Genomic DNA, 23,407 nt, shown 5'->3' on the forward strand with positions numbered 1-23,407 from the left:
GTGACACTCTTAAACAGAACAATACTGCCATCTAGTGCATTTGATGAAAGCACTTTTGTGCGTGCCACACAGCAATGCATATCAGAGAGGGTGTTCAGCATGGTTCGAAAAATAGTGACAGAGAATAGAACAAGGATGGACAATTCAACCCTTAACTCAACAATGAGTAGATGAGTGTTATGTGTGTGTATATGTGTAAATAGATGAACACTGAAATTCAAGTGTTTTTTATATATATATATATATATATATATATATATATATATATATATATATATATATATATATATATATATATATATATATAGCTAGAATTCACTGAACGTCAAGTATTTCTTATATATATATATATATATATATATATATATATATATAAAAAATAAAATATATATAGCTAGAATTCACTGAACGTCAAGTATTTCTTATATATATATATATATATATGAAATACTTGACTTGGTGAATTCTAGCTGTAAATATACTCCTCCCCTTTTAGCCCCCATCCCACCCTGACCACGCCCACCCCCAACCCCCTCCCCCCACCTCCCGAAGTCGGAGGTCTCAAGGTTGGCAAGTATGCCTCAAGGGCCAAGTGAAATTACACGGCGGGCCAAATTTGGCCCGTGGGCCAGAGTTTGACACCCATGCTTTGGAGCATTCACACAAATAATTCGATGTAGTGAAGCTGTGGCATTGAAACCGCGAGCGAGTGTCGGGGACGACTGTATCTTCAATCACAGATGTACAAATCATGAATTTGGTGCAATTTTGCATGAAAAAAGTGCCAATGTTCGGCTACCTGAGGAAACACTCAGGGACACACTCTTTTAATCTTCTTTACTGTGCAAATAATAAGGGAAAAAAACACTGAAATGTTGTCCTCTTCATCTGAAGAAGTGAGTCCAATTCCCTTGTAATTCCCTGGCATGAATCTTCATCCGTCACCGTGATGCTCGCGGAGGATCCAGACGAGAGCAAGCAAGTCCCAGTAGGACAAAATGCAGTTTTGCTTGTAATCTGATTGACTGATAAACAAAGCGCGCTTGACAAGCGGGTTATGAGCAAAGTCGACTGAGCATTTCTGTGCATAACCTACTTTCGCAAATCAAATGCGTTTCATGTTAAGCTTTTCAAAGCGCTCCTCTGCCTTTAATCTATCATCTATGTTTCATTAGTTCAAAGTTGTTACCTATTCTTTTCTTTTTTTTTTGGTGAACATAAAGAGTGAAATCTCCTCGTCAGACAAGCTCCGGCAATTAAAAAGCGTAAATAATCTAGCTTGGAGGATTTCACAGCGACGAGAAGCGAGCTAATTCGCCCGCTTTGATAATAGGTAATGAGCTGGCATTATTATTCCGCCGGCGCGTTAATTGCTTTCTGTGTTTCCCTGCGTGGACAATGGGCTTTGTGTGCCGATAAGAGATGCACCTTTGTCACCCCTGCAGCGGGTGTTTGCGCGCCGATTGTGGAGGCCTTAAAAGCACTCCAGTGAAAATAGGTCTCTTAAGACCCACCTCAAGCTGCTCGCCCGCCCCCCTGATTGCAGCGGCCTGTGCAGATGTTTTTACTCCATGCGGTGTGAAGGCAGCACGATACATTAGTTTCTTCTTCTTCAAAAACTGCGGCGGCTTGGACTTGTGAACTTCATCGTGCTGAGTCACCCTCTGACTCAACAAAATGGCAGCTGGACTGTTTCAAGTGTGCGACTACTTAAACACGGGAGTCATATCCCATTAGTTAGGACATTAAGACCAGCTTTATTGCACATATTTGTTTGTGTAAGAAAAGTCATCTGCTCCCGAACTGTTGCACACAAAAGGGGGAACATCATTTAAAACACACCCTTAGTTTGCTGCCTATGCTGTTATTTTTTTATCATATCATACAAACCCCAAAACCAGTGACGTTGGCACGTTGTTTAAATAGTAAATAAAAACAGAATACAATGATTTGCAAATCCTTTTCAACCTATATTCAATTGAATAGACTGCAAAGACAAGCTATTTAACGTTCGAACTGGAAAACGTTTGTTATTTTTAGCAAATATTAGCTCATTTGGAATTTGATGCCTGCAGCATGTTTCAAAAAAGCTGGCACAAGTGGCAAAAAAGAGGAATGCTCATCAAACACATATTTGGAACATCCCTCAGGTGAACAGGCTACCGTATTTTTCGGAGTATAAGTCGCTCCGGAGTATAAGTCGCACCGGCTGAAAATGCATAATAAAGAAGGAAAAAAACATATATAAGTCGCATTTTTTGGGGAAATTTATTTGATCAAACCCAACACCAAGAATAGACATTTGAAAGGCAATTTAAAATAAATAAAGAATAGTGAACAACAGGCTGAATAAGTGTACGTTATATGCATACTTGCCAACCTTGAGACCTTCGATTTCGGGAGGTGGGGGGTAGGGGGTGGGGGCGTGGTGGGGGGCGTTGTTGGGGGCTTGGTTAAGATATATATATATATATATATATATATATAAGAAATACTTGACTTTCAGTGAATTCTAGCTATATATATATATATATATATATATATACAGGTAAAAGCCAGTAAATTAGAATATTTCGAAAAACTTGATTTATTTCAGTAATTGCATTCAAAAGGTGTAACTTGTACATTATATTCATTCATTGCACACAGACTGATGCATTCAAATGTTTATTTCATTTAATTTTGATGATTTGAAGTGGCAACAAATGAAAATCCAAAATTCCGTGTGTCACAAAATTAGAATATTACTTAAGGCTAATACAAAAAAGGGATTTTTAGAAATGTTGGCCAACTGAAAAGTATGAAAATGAAAAATATGAGCATGTACAATACTCAATACTTGGTTGGAGCTCCTTTTGCCTCAATTACTGCGTTAATGCGGCGTGGCATGGAGTCGATGAGTTTCTGGCACTGCTCAGGTGTTATGAGAGCCCAGGTTGCTCTGATAGTGGCCTTCAACTCTTCTGCGTTTTTGGGTCTGGCATTCTGCATCTTCCTTTTCACAATACCCCACAGATTTTCTATGGGGCTAAGGTCAGGGGAGTTGGCGGGCCAATTTAGAACAGAAATACCATGGTCCGTAAACCAGGCACGGGTAGATTTTGCGCTGTGTGCAGGCGCCAAGTCCTGTTGGAACTTGAAATCTCCATCTCCTTAGAGCAGGTCAGCAGCAGGAAGCATGAAGTGCTCTAAAACTTGCTGGTAGACGGCTGCGTTGACCCTGGATCTCAGGAAACAGAGTGGACCGACACCAGCAGATGACATGGCACCCCAAACCATCACCCAACCATGCAAATGTTGCATTTCCTTTGGAAATCGAGGTCCCAGAGTCTGGAGGAAGACAGGAGAGGCACAGGATCCACGTTGCCTGAAGTCTAGTGTAAAGTTTCCACCATCAGTGATGGTTTGGGGTGCCATGTCATCTGCTGGTGTCGGTCCACTCTGTTTCCTGAGATCCAGGGTCAACGCAGCCGTCTACCAGCAAGTTTTAGAGCACTTCATGCTTCCTGCTGCTGACCTGCTCTATGGAGATGGAGATTTCAAGTTCCAACAGGACTTGGCGCCTGCACACAGCGCAAAATCTACCCGTGCCTGGTTTACGGACCATGGTATTTCTGTTCTAAATTGGCCCGCCAACTCCCCTGACCTTAGCCCCATAGAAAATCTGTGGGGTATTGTGAAAAGGAAGATGCAGAATGCCAGACCCAAAAACGCAGAAGAGTTGAAGGCCACTATCAGAGCAACCTGGGCTCTCATAACACCTGAGCAGTGCCAGAAACTCATCGACTCCATGCCACGCCGCATTAACGCAGTAATTGAGGCAAAAGGAGCTCCAACCAAGTATTGAGTATTGTACATGCTCATATTTTTCATTTTCATACTTTTCAGTTGGCCAACATTTCTAAAAATCCCTTTTTTGTATTAGCCTTAAGTAATATTCTAATTTTGTGACACACGGAATTTTGGATTTTCATTTGTTGCCACTTCAAATCATCAAAATTAAATGAAATAAACATTTGAATGCATCAGTCTGTGTGCAATGAATAAATATAATGTACAAGTTACACCTTTTGAATGCAATTACTGAAATAAATCAAGTTTTTCAAAATATTCTAATTTACTGGCTTTTACCTGTGTATATGTATATATATATATTTATATATATTTTTATTTTTTTTAATTTATTATATATATATATATATATATATATATATATATTTATATATTTTTTTTATTTTTTTTTTTATTATATATATATATATGTGTATATATATAAATAAAAGAAATACTTGAATTTCAGTGTTCATTTATTTACACGTATACACACACATAACACTCATCTACTCATTGTTGAGTTAAGGGTTGAATTGTCCATCCTTGTTCTATTCTCTGTCACTATTTCAGAACACACACATTATACAAATATACATTATAAAATCAATAAGAAAACGGGAGCTCTAATTTGGGAGTCTGAATTAGGATCAGAAGTACCTATATAAACATTGCGCACTCACGTCGCCATTTTGTATTGATTACTGCAGCTGTGCACTGGATTCATTCACAAATACAAACTACAACTCACAAACACTTTAGAGTTTGACTCCACCATCAGAATGTGTACTTAAACTTATAAAGATCACATGGATATTATTCAGTGAGTTGATTCACCAAAACTAACCTGTTATACAGGAGGAAAAAGCACACAGGACGTTTCAATTGTTCACAGACTGGTCGCTCTCATCAGAATGACAAGACACTTCCGGTCTGCAGGTGATAGCATTCAATTGGGAAGAAACGCCCTACTGCCCCCTACTGACCAATGTGAATACTGATAAATGTGTAATGACAGCTCCAAAAACGAATTCAAACCACAAAATAAACTAAATAAATCAACACAAAAATGTGACACATTATGGGTGGGTCACATATGCATGTACAGTAGATGGCAGTATTGTCCTGTTTAAGAGTGTCACAACATTGCTGTTTACGGCAGACGAACTGCTTTACGGTAGATGAAAACTTGACTACTGTTGTTGTGTGTTGTTACCGCGCTTGGAGGACGTTAATGAAACTGCCTAACAATAAACCCACATAAGAAACCAAGAACTCGCCCTCGATCATTAGCTGTTTATATTGTGGGAAAGCGGACGTATGAACAGGCTGTCAACACGTCATTCAGGTCCGCATGGAGCTGGAGGGGGCTTGGCCTCCAGCTCCGCCTGAATTTCGGGAGATTTTCGGGAGAAAATTTGTCCCGGGAGGTTTTCGGGAGAGGCGCTGAATTTCGGGAGTCTCCCGGAAAATCCGGGAGGGTTGGCAAGTATGGTTATATGAGGCATAAATAACCAACTGAGAACGTGCCTGGTATGTTAACGTTGACGTAATCTTATACGTCGAGTCTCTTACTTGAATGAGCTAAATAATATTATTTGATATTTTACGGTAATGTGTTAATAATTTCACACATAAGTCGCTCCTGAGTATAAGTCACACCCCAGGCCAAACTATGAAAAAAAACTGCGACTTATAGTCCGAAAAATACGGTACACAGAAACACAGTTGCCCACTACTGCGCATTTAGCCCCCTCAACAGTGTACAAAAGGGTCTATTTTTCTGCGCATTTAACATTCAATAAACCCGCTTCAGCATTTAAAACATATCTTACTGGGTACTGTCAAAATTAAAAGAATTGTATAAAACAAATGAGTGTGAAGTGACTGGGATGGGAATTAGCACCTCCAAGTCCGAGTCCATGGTTCTCACCCGGAAAAGGGTGGAGTGCCATCTCCGGGTTCGGGAGGAGATCTTGCCCCAAGTGGAGGAGTTCAAGTACCTTGGAGTCTTGTTCACGAGTGAGGGAAGAGTGGATCGTGAGGTCAACAGGCGGATCGGTGCGGCGTCTTCAGTAATGCGGACGCTGTATCGATCCGTTGTGGTGAAGAAGGAGCTGAGCCAGAAGGCAAAGCTCTCAATTTACCGGTCGATCTACATTCCCATCCTCACCTATGGTCCTGAGCTTTGGGTCATGACCGAAAGGACAAGATCACGGGTACAAGCGGCTGAAATGAGTTTCCTCCGCAAGGTGGCGGGGCTCTCCCTTAGAGATAGGGTGAGAAGCTCTGTCATCCGGGAGGAGCTCAAAGTAAAGCCACTGTTCCTCCACATTGAGAGGAGCCAGATGAGGTGGTTCGGGCATCTGCTCAGGATGCCACCGAACGCCTCCCTCGGGAGGTGTTTCGGGCACGTCCGACGGGTAGGAGGCCACGGGGAAGACCCAGGACACGTTGGGAAGACTATGTCTCCCGGCTGGCCTGGGAACGCCTCGGGATCCCCCGGGAGGAGCTGGACGAAGTGGCTGGGGAGAGGGAAGTCTGGGCTTCTCTGCTTAGGCTGCTGCCCCCGCGACCCGACCTCGGATAAGCGGAAGAAGATGGATGGATGGATGGATGGAAAACAAATGAAACATGAAAAAATTAAGAAATACAATATTTTTCACGCACAATTTGTAGCCGTATAAGCCAGTGGTACGGCTGTAGTCAGTAGTCAGTTGATTCGTGTGAAGGTCGCAGGCAAACCATTTTACCGCCGGGATAGCTTCCGTTGTCGGCCGACCTCGTCTCACAAGATGTAGTTTCTCTTAAGTATCTTTCTTGAAAATGACCTTGCAAAGATATATCTGCCACCTAATCAACCTGTTGCTCTCCTTCTTTGTGAGTACCAGTGAGTTTTCTGTGGCTTTCAATGGTTCCAGTGCCACTTCCTGTTTTCGCAATTTGTGATTGGATACTCACTTGGGACTCCCAAGTGAGTATCCAATCACAGCGTGAGGCCATCTAGAAGGCCTTACTGACAACAACTCGTGATCTGATTGGCTATCGCAGCTGTCTATCAACTGTATGTGTCCATTCACTTACAGTGCACAAACGCCCGCATTGTTGATTCTGAAGGCATCGGGCAGATTTGGTACAGCATGGCAACATAAGCTAGCTGAATTCTGATTGGATACAAAATCTAACCTAAAAGCAACAGCACTGGAAAAAGCATAATATGACATGAAGAGAATATGAATACTTTTAGATATTTAGGGAAAGTAAATAAAAAATTACTTTTATCTTTAGTTATGATCATGATTTGTGGTTATGTTAGGCCAGCAGAGAAGGCCTTTGTGACCACTGCGGAAAACTAACGAGGAAGCGCCGTAAACACATAGCATCAGCTCAAAGTTAGTAGCAGTCATGGCGCCCTGTAGTCACGGGAGTGCCTTTTGACCAATCATTGAGGAGATTGCCTGTAACCAGATTTGGCCATACTCTCTTTACACTCGACTCAGATATTATCTGCCCCCAGATGCTACCTTGTGGTTGTTTGAGCACACTGCAGCTAGTCCTGATAGCCCCACTCCTTAATGCTTCAGTCACACGCAGGATTCCCACAGGAATGAGGCAAATATGCAATCTTACCAACTGTATACACACATTAATCACCCAGTTTATTTTGACTGTACAGTGTACGTGCTCCTTTACTTAAAACGTGGATGGTTACCTGCAATGCGACGTGTGTTGTTACACGGTCAGTGCAAAGCTAACTATATTTCAAAACTTTCACTTCAAAATGAACCCTGCCTTGAATCTAGGTCAAAGTGCTTGCAAGTTTTGGCCAAATAAGTAACGTGCTGTTAAGTCCAATGTTTAAAAAATGTTCCCAAATGACATTCTGACAATAAAATTGCTTTTGTGTCCGCATAGTAGGGTCTTTTTTTTTTAAAGGTCATTTAAATTGTGCAAAGCAAGTAATAACCAGTGATTAATCAAGATTCATCCAAATGCAAAAGTGTGGTTAATCTGATTAAAAGTGCATCATTTGGCAGCACTGGTATATTATTATGGCTGTTATAATTTGATTTTACATTTAGTCAGTATTGGACCAAACATTTCTAATCATATTTTGTCGAGCAGAAATACCAGTTTTATAAAAAGAAAAATATTTTATTTTATCTTTTGTCCCTTTTATTTGGAAGATATTTGCTGTGTTTTCAATCAGAAATGTTACAATTTACAACATAAATGTCCTGTTTGATGTTTTTCTATTCTGTCAGCCGATTTATGTAATTTCACAAAAAAAAATTCCATTCACACATTCCTTTCATTCTGGTGGGTTACATTGTGGTCATCTACAACCATACTTTTTCTCCTTTCCTCTATAATGTTGTTTATCGCTGCAGTTTGTAGTAGTGTATAACTGCACTTTAGCAGCTGTTTCTGATATTTTGACCCTCGTGCACATTAACCTAAATCAGGTGTCGGCAACCCAAAACGTGGAAAGAGCCATATTGGACCAAAAGTACAACAAAGTAGTCTGTCTGGAGCTGCAAAAAATGAAAAGCCTTATATAAGTCTTATAATGAAGGAAACACATGACGCAAGTTTCTATATTAGCATTAATAGCCTACTATCAAAACGACTTTAAAAGTCGTATATAAGTGTTACAATCAAATCCAATCAAATCAACTTTATTTATAAAGCACATTTAAAATTTACCACAGGGGTAGCCAAAGTGCTGTACAATAGGCAGGTTATAAGATAACACAAGAAAAACGAGCAAACACAACACAAACACAACACGATAAAAAAAGAATAAACACAAAGGAGATACAAATAAATTATAATTTAGACAACACATGATTTAAGTGTCTATATTAGCCTACTATAACAACAACTATGTGTCGCAGGCTGAAGCAAATCTTCGTTGACAGAAATGTTGAAATTTTAATATTTATTCTACACATTTTTACAACATAAGAAAGCATTAGTAAATCAGAGGCTACTGTGAAGGTGAGATAACTCATGAAAATTACTGGCTTTTAATGGCCAAAGGTGTGTGTGTCCAAGTTAAAGGAAGGCTGACTTCTTCTAATGGATTTATTACAATCTTCGGCAAGCTAGGTAATGTTTGCTGTGGTCTGGAACAACATGGCACACAAACAACTATCTGAAATGCAGCCAATATTACATACAAAACTAATTTATATACAAAGAGGATAAAAGTAAAGGATATTAAATGAGCTCAAATATACCTATGATGCAATATGTACATAGAGCGAGCCTAAATAGCATTTTGGCATTGATTAGCTTGCAGTCATGCACTGACCAAATATGTCTGATTAGCACTCCAACAAGTCAATAACATCAACAAAGCGCACCTTTGTGCATTCACGCACAGTATAAAACATTTGGTGGACAAAATGAGACAAAGAAGGAGTTGAAGATTTTACATGTAAACAAACTGTTGCGTCACAGTTCACACTTTGTTGAGTTCAAGAACCGCCGAAATTAGTAGGACAAAACAATGTTCACCAAATGCTCTCATCAGTGAAGCATACACTCAAACATATTAAACAGTGGGCTTTCTAACAATTGGGAAGCTTTGTGTCATGTTTGTCCTCAAACAAAAAACATACTAAAACAAAAACAAAATTTTTACCCCCATCTTTTTCAATTTTCAAGCCTTTTTAAAAAATGCTCCACGGAGCCACTAGGGCGGCACTAAAGAGCCGTGGGTTGCTGACCCCTGACCTATATATTAGAAACAGCAGAATGTTGTTTATGTAATAACTAATCTACTATCATGTATTCAGTGATGGTGCAGGTATACCTAATAATATGTCCATGGTTCCTCACTTTCATTCCTAATGATTACATGTATGCGCCTTGTTTTTCCAGGTCTGATGGGAATCCCGTCAGATTCCTCGCAGCAGCAGCAGACCCACACGTCCTGCTCCTATCAGCACTCCCCGAGCGGCGCCATCAGCACCCAGAACAACCTGTCCAACCACCAGTCCAACAACCACCCCAACAACCACTCCAACAACAGCGGCCAGGTGCCCCTGTCCCACCCGGCCCAAGCCCACCCCGGACACGGCTCTCCGCACGCGCAGCACCTCCCGCACAACCAGCACCCGCAGCACAACCAGCATCCGCAGCACCAGCAGCACGCGGCGCAGCACCCTCAGCACGGCCAGCACCCGCCGCAACACCCGTCCCACGGCCAGCACCCACAGCAGCACACGCCGCACCCCTCTCAGCACGCTCAGCACGGCCAGCACCCTCCTCAGCATCAGAGCCTCTCCCACCAGCCACATCCCACCCAGCAGCAGATGGCCTGCAATCCAGGTAAGAACCTGAACCTTTACTCCCTAAATTTACTGTCTTGAATCCTCAATCGTTTCTAGTCACAAGGCATCCAGAGAAAGTCTTCTAGGTGCTAAACTATAAATCTCATGATTTATTATCTGATGAGGGACCAACACAGCAGCCACAATGCAGTCAGATGGCGCCCCCTACTGGCCATTGTCCAATAATGTCTTCACTGTGAGACATTCTTATTTATGTCTTCCGCCAAACACATTATATTTATGTATTAGCACCAATGTGGTTTTACATAGTATACATTTTTTTTTATAAATGTATTGGGTAGATATTAGTGTTGTCCCAATACCAATATTTTGGTACCGGTACCAAAATTATTTCAATACTTTTCGGTAGAGATGTCCGATAAATGCGTTAAAATGTAATATTGGAAATGATCTGTATCGGTTTTTTTACTATCAGTATCGTTTTTTTTTGTTTTTTTTTAATTAAATCAACAAAAAAACTACAAGATGCACTTACAAATAGTGCACCAACCCAAAAAACATTCCTCCCCCATTTACGCTCATTCACACAAAAGGGTTGTTTCTTTCTGTTATCAATATTCTGGTTCCTACATTATATATCAATATATATCAATACAGTCTGCAAGGGATACGGTCCATAAGCACACATGATTGTGCGTGCTGGTGGTCCACTAATAGTACTAACCTTTAACAGTTAATTTTACTCATTTTCATTAATTACTAGTTTCAATGTAACTGTTTTTATATTGTTTTACTTTCTTTTTTTATTCAAGAAAATGTTTTTAATTTATTTATCTTATTTTATTTTATTAATTTTTTTTAAAAGTAACTTATCTTCACCATACCTTGTTGTCCAAATTAGACATAATAATGTGTTAATTCCACGACTGTATATATCGGTTGATATCGGTATCGGTTGATATCGGTATCGGTAATTAAAGAGTTGGACAATATCGGATATCGGCAAAAAGCCATTATCGGACATCCCTACTTTTCGGTACTTTTCTACATAAAGGGGACCACAAAAAATTGCATTATTGGCTTTATTTTAACAAAAAATCTTAGGGTACATTAAACATATGTTTCTTATTGCAAGTTTGTCCTTAAATAAAATAGTGAACATACAAAACAACTTGTCTTTTATTAGTAAGTAAGCAAACAAAGGCTCCTAATTTAGCTGCTGACATATGCAGTAACATATTGTGTCATTTATCATTCTATTATTTTATCAAAATTATTAAGGACAAGTAGTAGAAAATGAATTATTTATCTACTTGTTCATTTACTGTTAATATCTGCTTATGTTCTCTTTCAGCATGTTCGATCTACGCTTCTGTTAAAATGTAATAATCACTTATTCTTCTGTTGTTTTGGATGCTTCACATTAGTTTTGGTTGATACCACAAATTTGGGTATCAATCCGATACCAAGTAGTTACAGGATCATACATTGGTCTTATTCAAAGTCCTCATGTGTCCAGGGACATATTTCCTGACTTTATAAACGTAATATAATTTTTTTTTTGAACGAAAGAAGATGTTGTTATGCCAAAAAATATCAGAGGCGGTATCGTACCGAATATGATTCATTAGTGTCACGATACTATACTAATACCGGTATTAGGTATTATTAAAAACAATGTAAATTGAGAGGTTTTGGTCGGGATCAACAAATGTATTACAGAAAAAAATAGTAATATAAAAAAATATTATTTTCCCTTTGAAAAAGAAAATATTATTACATTATTCTGTTTTTTTTTCATAGTTTTCTGTATTCATTTCATAGTGAATGAGTGTGCTACATACAGTATACTGTACCAGGGGTGTCAAACTCATTTTCCTTGAGGGCAAAATCGCTGCCCTCAGAAGGCCAACAGTGAATATATTAGAATTTTGAATATCAATAATTTCAAATAATATCAAATCTTGATATTATTACACCATTGCCTATGCATTTGATTATAACTTTTTTTAAACATACACATTACAAATTGATTGACAACTTGCTTTATAAGCACCAGTCAGGGTGACAAAGCAGATATTTAAGTTTTTTTTTTTATCTTAACAGAAAAAAACGTTTGGAATATATGTTAATGTAATATTTTTTGCATGATCAGGAAATATTGAAGTTGAAAAGACGTGCAAATGTATGCAGTTTTTATGTCAAAATTAAAAGAATGAATATATTTAGTAAGAAAGTGAGAAGTGTTTCCCCAACATAAATGTCCAGTTGAAGACACACGTATTTATGTTATAGTAAAACAAAGCATCAGACTAGTTTTTAGGGGTGCACAAATAAACCGATTCACAATCGAAACGCTATCCTTAATCATCCCGATTCTAAATCAATTCATAATTTTCAAAAATCGATTTAAAAATAAAAGAAAATTAGAGAACCAATTTTTAGAAAGACATCTCCATGCCACCAGTAAAAGCTGTTCTAACAAGTAACCTGTTTTGAAAAAGTTTCATTATAATTGCCGTATTTTTCAGAGTATAAGTCGCTCCGGGGTATAAGTCGCACCAGCCAAAAATGCATAATAAAGAAGGAAAAAAAACATATATAAGTAGCACTGGAGTATAAGTCGCATTTTTTGGGCAAATGTATTTGATAAAACCCAACACCAAGAATAGACATTTGAAAGACAATTTAAAATAAATAAAGAATAGTGAACAACAGGCTGAATAAGTGTACGTTATATGAGGCATAAATAACCAACTGAGAACGTGCTTGGTATGTTAACGTAACATATTATGGTAAGAGTCATTCAAATAACTATAACATATAGAACATGCTATACGTTTACCAAACAATCTGTCACTCCTAATCGCTAAATCCAATGAAATCTTATACGTCTAGTCTCTTACGTGAATGAGCTAAATAATATTATTTGATATTTTACGGTAATGTGTTAATAATTTCACACATAAGTCGCTCCTGAGTATAAGTCGCATCCCCAAACTATGAAAAAAAACTGTGACTTATAGTCCGAAAAATACGGTATACCAAACAATTAGAGGTGGGAATCTTTTGCCACCTCCCAATTACGATTCAGGAGCTACGATTCGATTAAAAATCGATTATTGATGCATCTCTAATTGATGTACCGGTATATTGATGTCGTTTTAAATGTATTTTCATTTCACTAAATAAGCGTTTTTCACTTGCAACTTTTAAAAACAGTGCATTTGTAATAAGAAATCCTCATTACATGTATTAAATTCATGGAAATGTGTGCAAAACTGGAACGTGAGTGCCCTAATAAAGGAGCTGGTCGGATCTCTCATTGAGGCGGCTTTCAGCCAAATTGGCCACTGTCTGCATGACTTTATTTACAATATATAAATCGATTGTCGATTATTGACGTTTATTAATCGATTTTATAATTGTCCATGTCCAAATTGTGATGCATCTAAAAATCGATTATTTCACACACCTCTACAAATAATACATTGCGAGAATTGAGACTTGGTTCTGAATTAAATCGTCCACATCAGGAATTGGAACCGGATCGAATCATTAAGTGCCCAAAGATTCACACCCCTACTATTTTTGATGTAATATAGGATCAAAAAGAACTTCTTATCAGAATGAACTTTCAGTTAGATATTATAATCCTACATTATTGCTATTCACTGGTTTATTTTACAATGTAGGTTTTACACAAATACCGTTATTTTTTCCGGACCATAGGGCGCACCGGATTATAAGGCGTACTGCCGATGAATGGTCTATTTTTGATCTTTTTTCATATATAAAGCGAACCGGATTATAGGGCGCATTAAAGAAGTCATATTATTATTGTTTTTTTCTAAATGTAAAACATTTCCTTGTGGTCTACATAACATGTAATGGTGGTTATTTCGTCAAAATGTTGCATAGATGATGTTTTACAGATCATCTTCAAGCCGCTTTCTGACAGTCGCTTCCGGATGTGCCGTTTTGTGGGTGGTCTTATTTATGTGGCTAACCTTGGGCAGCGTCTTCTCCCTGTCATCTTTGTTGTAGCGGTGTAGCGTGCAAGGACGGGGGTGGAAGAAGTGTCAAAAGATGGAGCTAACTGTTTTAATGGCATTCAGACTTTACTTCAATCAATAACGGAGCAGCATCTCCTCATCCGGACACAACAACACAGGAAATGTGTCCCCTGAAAAACCTTACGACCGGAACTCTCTAATAACTAACGTTCCTTGGGTGGATAATGTAAACTCACTACTTCGGTATGTTTTAGCGCTTTCATGGCAAGTTTACTGACAGATATAAGTAAGAACTTTACACTACTTTATATTAGAAATGGCAACAGCGGAGGATGAATGTCACATAACAAGAAGATAGAGAAAAAGAAGAAGACTACGGCGTCGGCGCGGACGCGTGCAATTTTTCAGGACTTATACAGATCCCAAATACAGATCAGCAGGTAGCAGAAGGTAACAAAAGTTGCTTTTGCATAATATTGCGAAACAAAACACCAGATAATATGTCTTACCTTATACACACACCATAATAATATGTGTATGTTTAATGCACCGACAATCCTTCAAGCAGTGCGGCTTCATAGCTTACCAAAGTCGTACTAAAACATTTTGATAGATTTTTCAGCGTCTTGTGTAACGTTCTATATTTTCAATGGAACATTCAAAATGTTGGTGTTCTTTACTTGAGACATATTGCCATTATAGTGCAGCCTAAATGTATCTCTTATGTTTGACTGCCATCTACTGGTCACACTTATCATTTCACCATGTACCAAATAAAATAACTTTGAAGTGGGTACGCTCAACCAAACTTATTCCTTACATTAGGTGCACCGAATTATAAGGCGCACTGTCGAGTTTTGTGGAAAATAGAGGATTTTAAGTGCGCCTTAAAGTCCGGAAAATACGGTAACTAAAACAATAAATCTGTAAATATGTTATTTTGAAAGGTTTACTTTCTGACTGGTACCCCAACCTGGATGCACTGAAAGAAAGCTGTCGCATTGCAAGCAGCTACAACTGGGCTGACGTCGACCTTTCACCTTTCCAAGGTGTGTACGGAAGTACTCCTTAACTGTTTGTTGGTGGGAATGTGTTTTTATTGTCTTCTTTCTTCTCCACCTTGCCCAGGACTGAGGGAAAGCATGAGGCAGGCGGAGTTGAACAACTGGTCCTTGGAACCCACCCAGATCGCAGACCTCTGCTCGTCCATCAACCAGTTCTTTGCCCGCACCGGCGTCATCCAGCCACAGGGGGCGGTGCCGCCCGCCGTCTGCCACGGCCCCATGCACCCAAACAAACCCAGCCAGCACCTCGGAACAGGTTTGAAACCCTTTTTTTTTTTTTTAGCACTGAAAGTTTTATGATAGCACTAGACTGTGTCTGCTTTTGTTTCACGTCTTGTTTGTGTTTGCGATTGTTTTGACAGGAAATCTCTACATGGACTCCAGACAGACCATGTCCATGATGGGCCCTCCAGGGTACCCTCACATGCCCCCCATGAGCAGCGCAGGGCCCACTATGACCGGTAAGGATGCACAATTACAACCACTCTCAACTAATAATGATATTAATATGTTGATTCCACTGCGATGAGGTGGCGACTTGTCCAGGGTGTACCCCGCCTTCCGCCCGATTGTAGCTGAGATAGGCTCCAGCGACCCCAAAGGGAATAAGCGGTAGAAAATGGATGGATGGATGTTGAATCCATTAAATTAAGGAAAAAATACATTCATTACAGTATATATATATATATATATATATATATATATATATATATATATATATATATATATATATATATATATATATATATATATATATATATATATATATATATATATATATGTGTGTGTGTGTGTATATAAAAATATATATACATCCATCTATCCATTTTCTACCGCGTATTCCCTTCGGGGTTGCGGGAGGCGCTGGTGCCTATCTCAGCTACAATCGGGCGGAAGGCGGGGTACACCCTGGACAAGTCACCAGTCGCGATCAAAAGTTTAAATACACTTGTAAAGAACATAATGTCACGGCTGTCTTGAGTTTCCAATCATTTCTACAACTCATATTTTTTTGTGATATACTGATTGGAGCACATACTTGTTGGTCACAAAAAACATTCATGAAGTTTGGTTCTTTTATGAATTTATTATGGGTCTCCTGAAAATGTGACCAAATCTGCTGGGTCAAAAGTATACATACAGCAATGTTAATATTTGGTTACATGTCCCTTGGCAAGTTTCACTGCAATAAGGCACTTTTGGTAGCCATCCACAAGCTTCTGCTGGAATTTTTGACCACTTTGCTTGACAAAATTGGTGCAGTTCTGCTAAATTTGTTGGTTTTCTGACATGGACTTGTTTCTTCAGCATTGTCCACAGTTTTAAGTCAGGACTTTGGGAAGGCCATTCTAAAACCTTAATTCTAGCCTGATTTTGCCACTCCTTGACCACTTTTGACGTGTGTTTGGGGTCATTGTCCTGTTGGAACACCCAACTGCGACCAAGACCCAACCTCCGGGCTGATGATTTTAGGTTGTCCTGAAGAATTTGGAGGTAATCCTCCTTTTTCATTGTCCCATTTACTCTCTGTAAAGCACCAGTTCCATTGGCAGCAAAACAGGCCCAGAGCATAATACTACCACCACCATGCTTGACGGTAGGTGTGGTGTTCCTTGGATTAGAGGCCTCACCTTTTCTCCTCCAAACATATTGCTGGGTATTGTGGCTAAACAGCTACATTTTTTTAGGCGCAATTAATGTTTTTGACCCTTTGCCCGTTTCGTAGTTTGGGGAAATGTGTAATGGTGTCCAGTTACAGTTGAGCCACAAGCTCGACAAATAGCTAGCAGAACTGCACAAAGAAAGGGGGACCTTATGGAAATCTCAGATCCAAAGCCATGGCAAGTCTTTCTCCGTACAAGACAAGACAATTTTACCTTCAATCGGCGTGAGAAAACATAATTGGAGCAAACGATGAGCGCGCATTGCTGCTTGGAGTGAGGAGAAGCTTCACGTCCGTGTTTGGATTACAGTTAAGTGCATTGAAAACATAAAATGTAGATTGTTACTCGCACTGCTTTAGTAAGATGGAATACAAGCTCAGCAGAAACAAAGACGGTAGAGAGGAAGTCTAAAATCACTTTTATCTGGGATTTTTGTCGAAACATGTCAAGTCTTTTCTCATACCAATCACACACGTCCGGTTGGCGGTTTCACAATAATAGCGCTGAGCTTCACATCCAGTCTGACAAACAAAACAACAAAAAATTATGTTAGTCTGTGTTAGTCTGTGATATTTCTACGTAAATAAATGTTTTCTGGCAGATTTAAGTTAAGTGTATTGTAATGGCAGTGGCCATTTGAAGGAGGAAGACTCTGAACAAACTCCTTATTTGCTACCAATGAGATTAGGTTTAATACTGCTGGCGTGCCTGCCACTGCCCTCTGCAGCCCACATTGGGTAACTACAGTTCACTACACAATATTACCATTGCTATGGTATATTATTTTATAAGCTGTTGTGATTGATAGTCTGCAATTGCACAGTGTTTAACAGGCTGAATATTAAATTGTATTAATAAATAGGTAGAGAAGGTTAAAACATTGTCATGCAGAGATATGAATGCCATTAACTTGCACTACTGTGCAGACGTTTGGGGCAATAATTCCATAAGCACACTATATGCACTCGTCACCCAGCAGAAGAAATCAAAATAGGGTCATTCATAAGGCTGGATATAGGGATCTCCCACATACATTTTTCTTACATTCAAAACTATTGAAATTTAAAGATCTTGTGGAACTACAAACAGTACAAATTACATATAAAGCAAAAACAATTCACTGCCTGGGAATGTGCAAAAGTTTTTCACTTAAAATTCAGAATGTATGCACAACACGAATAAGCTTTTGTGTTTCAATATAGGGGGTTAAACTATGGAACAGTTTAAATGCCGAATTAAAAGAATGTCCAACCTTAATTTATTTAATTTTTTTAAATGATACAAAGACATGATTTTCAATATGTACAAGAATTGGGGTTTCTAACAATCACGAAGTGTTAACATTATTATTATTGTAATTACTTGGGTAGTTATTTACTTGTTATTGGTTGGTGTTACCATCAATTAGTACTTGTATTCATGAGACTATGTATATAATGTGTATATTGTACGTATGTACTGTCTTTTTGTGCCACAGAAAAGTGAGTAAAAGATAATTGATTATATATTGTAATAAGACCAGTCATTGTATATAATAATAATAACAATGATGATAAGAAAGTTAGTTATTTCATTTATAAAATAAGGGGTGGGAGTAAATAAGTTTCACTTCTTCCCACTCCTTTTTGGATATGAAAAAATTATTATTGTTTAATAATTATTGTTTTAATTTTGTATGTGTTTTTATTGTGAAATATTTGTTTCTATTTCTGTACCTTACTGTAATGTTATCAAGATTATTACCTTTTTTCATTTTTTTTCTTTTGCTTTGTTTTTAACATGTGCAAAATAAACTACTACTTCTATGAAGTTGTACAACATGTAAGGTACAGAATATCAGAAACATTTATTCATGCAGAAAAAATATCACCTAACATCTTTGACTATCATGACATGCATGATCGTAGCAATCCACATTTTGTGTTATTAATGCGTGACACTGCTATCTAAATATGGAAGTGTAGCTCCTCTCCTCTTAATGCAAGTGCTCTTAAAGCAGGACTTCCAATTATGTATTCCTACAAAATAGAATATCTGGCAAGACACCATTTTTTTTAATTCTCTTTAAAAACGTGTTTAAATTCATTATAGCATTTCATTGAAGCAAATTAATTTTCCAGTCATGGTATTAAAAACTCAAAAATGATCTTTCCAGGGTACACTTATTAATGATGAAAAAGTATATATTTCTGTGATTAATCGCAATTAATTTGGAGTTAAATATAAACGAATGCGATTACCGGTAATCGCAATACATATTTTTATCGTTTTTTATATATATATATATATATATATATATATATATATATATATATATATATATATATATATATATATATATATATATATCTGAATATTCAATTATCCTAAAAATAAAAACATTTATGAATAAAATGTACAAAAATATACTGAAATACTACATGTATTATGTGTAAATAGTTGTATTACTAGTAATAATTATGCATATTATATTGAAGTGTACATACATTTGTAGCTTTGTGCTGGAATAGTAGTAAATAAAATAAATAATATAAGAAAAAGAAAAATAGGAAGCATGAATGGGGAAAAATAAGTAATAATAAATTAAACTGATAGATAGATAGATAGATACATAGATAGATAGATAGATAGATTTAATATTAGAAAAAAGATAAAAATATATACTTATTTAAAATGTTATAATCATTTTCCATGGTGTATATGGTTATGTATGTACAGTACGTATGGAGAACAATAAAAGTACATTACTATAGATATGACACTGTATGAAATGAAATGTTCATATAATGTGTGAAATGTTCATATGATGCGTGAAATGTTCATATAATGTGTGAAATGTTCATATGATGCGTGACATGTTCATATGATGTGTGAAATGTTCATATGTCTGAAATGTTCATATGATGCGTGAAATGTTCATAGGATGCGTGAAATATTCATATGATGTGTGAAATGTTCATATGATGTGTGAAATGTTCATATGATGCGTGAAATGTCGTATGATGTGTGAAATGTTCATATGATGCGTGAAATGTCATATGATGTGTGACATGTTCATAAAATGTGTGAAATGTTCATATGACGCGTGAAATGTTCATATGATGTGTGAAATGTTCATATAATGTGTGAAATGTTCATATGATGTGTGAAATGTTTATATGATGTGTGAAATGTTTATATGATGCGTGAAATGTTCATATGATGTGTGAAATGTTCATATGATGTGTGAAATGTTCATATGATGCGTGAAATGTTCATATGATGTTTGAAATGTTCATATGATGTGTGAAATGTTCATATGATGTGTGACATGTTCATATGATGTGTGAAATGTTCATATGATGCGTGAAATGTTCATATGATGTGGGACATGTTCATATGATGCGTGAAATGCTCATATGATGCGTGAAATGCTCATATGATGAGTGAAATGTTCATATGATGTGTGAAATGTTCATATGATGTGTGAAATGTTCATATGATACGTGACATGTTCATATGATGTGTGAAATGTTCATATGATGTGTGAAATTTCATATGATGTGTGAAATGTTCATATGATGTGTCAAATGTTCATATGATGTGTGAAATGTTTTCATGTGATGTGTGAAATGTTCATATGATGTATGAAATGTTCATATGATGTGTGAAATGTTCATATGATGCATGAATTGTTCATATGTGTGAAATGTTTATATGATGCGTGAAATGTTCATATGATGTGTGAAATGTTTATATGATGCATGAAATGTTCATATGATGCGTAAAATGTTCATATGATGCGTGAAATGTTCATATGATGTGTGAAATGTTCATATGATGTGTGACATGTTCATATGATGTGTGACATGTCCATATGATGTGTGACATGTTCATATGATGTGTGAAATGTTCATAAGATGTATGAAATGTTCATATGATATGTGACATGTTCATATGATGTGTGACATGTTAATGTGATGTGTGAAATGTCCATAAGATGTATGAAATGTTCATATAATGTGTGACATGTTCATATAATGTGTGAAATGTTCATATGATGTGTGAAATGTTCATTAGATGTATGAAATGTTCATATGATGTGTGACATGTTCATATAATGTGTGAAATGTTCATAAGATGTATGAAATGTTCATATGTGTGAAATGTTCATAAGATGTGTGAAATGTTCATAAGATGTATGAAATGTTCATATGTGTGAAATGTTCATATGATGTGTTTAAATGTTCATATGATGTGTGAAATGTTCATTAGATGTATGAAATGTTCATATGATGTGTGACATGTTCATATAATGTGTGAAATGTTCATAAGATGTATGAAATGTTCATATGTGTGAAATGTTCATAAGATGTGTGAAATGTTCATTAGATGTATGAAATGTTCATATGTGTGAAATGTTCATATGATGTGTTTAAATGTTAATGTGATGTGGGAAATGTTCATATGTGTGAAATGTTCATAAATGTTCATATGATGTGTGAAATGTTAATGTGATGTGTAAAATGTTCATATGATGTGTGAAATGTTCATATGTGTGACATGTTCATATGATGTGTGACATGTTCCTGCAGGACACCACCCTCAGATGAACCAGCAGCACATGATGCCCAGCAGGAACTTCCAGATGCATCGCATGCCCGCTGACGACATCCAGGATGATTTTGACTGGGACTCCATTGTTTAGCCTCTTTTTTTGCCAGCACTCACGTGGAGGGGAGGAGCCAGAGGAAGAGGAGGAGGAAGCCCCAGGCTGTAGAGGCTGCGGGAGGGGAAGGAGGAGGAGGATGAAGATGCCCCCCTGCCTAAAAGGCGGGGCGTGGGCGGACATTACATGAGGTGAGGCCGTGACTTTTCCAGCAGCAGAACTGTGAGACAATCAAGTGTGGTGGGACACAATCATGAGGACCACACCTAACCAGCCTCATCATCCTCATCCTCGTCCTTAAAGCAGCCCCCTTCAAAAAAAAAAGAGAAAAAAGACCCCCGCCCTACCACGCTCCCTCGCCACCACCCCCACGCTCTTTGCAGCTTCGCTTTCACGCTCTCCATATCTCTTCTTCTTCTTCTTCTTCTTCTTTTTATTCTGTGAGTCATGTGACCGCGCTGCAGGAGAGAGTGACGCCCCCGTGTGGCCAAACAGGGTTTTTAAACATGGTTATCAAAGCCTTTCTCTTTCCCAATTGGATTGGATTCATTTCCCACCAAATAGTTCCACTCCCTGCATCGTGTCCCGAGGGCAATTGGCACAAAATGGAGTCTCGGAAAAAGGAGTTTAGAACATTCAGAGGGAGTTTTCCAAAAAAAAACGACCGCCTGGGCTCGCATGTGGAAGATGTATCCACGCAGACCAGCAGGTGGCGCTTGCTACTTCCTTCTTCACCACCAAGCCAGTCGGAGCTTTTCTTCTGTCACACACGTGTTGGAAAGAAAAATGTCTTAAAAGGTTGTTAGCTAGGGGGAGGAGTTATGCTAGTGTTTATACTGCAATGCATTCATATTGTGCGCACACACACACACACACACACACACACACTCCATTGTTCAGACGATCAATTCCACCCAATACTCCTAAACAATCAATCTGAGTGATTATTATTATTAGCTGAGGTGGAACTTAGCATCTGTTTCAGGACGCTGGTCCACCTCCTGTTACCGTATTTTCCGGACTATAGAGCGCATTGAGATATAAGCCACTCAATTTTAGAAGGAAAAAATATGTTTCCACAGATACATACGTCGTGAAGTGAGTTATTTACACAGAAAATGTTTATTTACATACCTTAATTCAGTGGTTCTTAACCTTGTTGGAGGTACCGAACCCCACCAGTTTTTTTTTTCAAATTCAAGACAAATGTACATGTTTTTGGTAACACAGACTTAATTTAGAGTTATTTGGTTAGGGTTAGGGCCAGGGTTAGAGGGTTAGGGTTATAATAAGGCCATGCAGAATAAGGCATTAATAAGTACTTAATAATGACTAGTCAAGAGCCAATATGTTACTAATTTGCATGTTAGTAAGCAACTAATTAATGGTGAATATGTTCCCCATACTAAAGTGTTACCATGTTTTATTACTGGTGCATAAAATCGGGTGTGTCTTGACCTCCGCCGAACCCCTGAGCCCGACTCACCGAACCCCTACGGTTCAATCGAACCCAGGTTAAGAACCACTGCCAAACGGCGTCTGTAACATGGCAGTAAAACGGCTGATCAAACAAAACGGAAGCTCTCCAATCAGCTAAACAGACTCAATAACTCCACGGTGACGTTTTAGGGAATTTACTGAGGAACTTGTGGAACTGAAACGATACAAAAAGAATGCCATTGTGAGTTAATGATACTAACACAGACACTCGTACATGTATTAGCATATTAGCTCATGCTAACGACACTAGCTTCATTACATTACGATAGCACGTACAAAGACATCACGTATGGAACGGTTTAGTAAGTAGAAACAGTTTTAGTTATATTGTAAAACATACAAACGTTGCTTGGAGTGACGAATGAAGAATCCATTCGAGTAG

The 23,407-nt window shown here is 37.9% G+C and overlaps 1 protein-coding gene across 3 annotated transcripts in view; it reads left to right on the top strand.

The window, feature by feature from the left end:
• Nucleotides 1-22,748, top strand: part of foxj3 (forkhead box J3) — a 362,845-nt gene extending 340,097 nt beyond the window's left edge. For all 3 annotated transcript variants that reach the window (XM_061939093.2, XM_061939109.2, XM_061939101.2), the window contains 5 exons: nt 9,721-10,170; nt 15,097-15,198; nt 15,278-15,469; nt 15,576-15,674; nt 21,452-22,748. In XM_061939093.2, coding sequence (XP_061795077.1) covers nt 9,721-10,170; nt 15,097-15,198; nt 15,278-15,469; nt 15,576-15,674; nt 21,452-21,564 — 956 coding nt within the window. In that variant the 3' untranslated portion in view covers nt 21,565-22,748. The remainder of the gene's footprint in view (nt 1-9,720; nt 10,171-15,096; nt 15,199-15,277; nt 15,470-15,575; nt 15,675-21,451) is intronic.
• The last annotated feature ends 659 nt before the right edge of the window (nt 22,749-23,407 follow it).

This window comes from Nerophis lumbriciformis, linkage group LG03 (genome assembly GCF_033978685.3).
Source record: "Nerophis lumbriciformis linkage group LG03, RoL_Nlum_v2.1, whole genome shotgun sequence".
Classification (NCBI taxonomy): Eukaryota; Metazoa; Chordata; class Actinopteri; order Syngnathiformes; family Syngnathidae; genus Nerophis; species Nerophis lumbriciformis.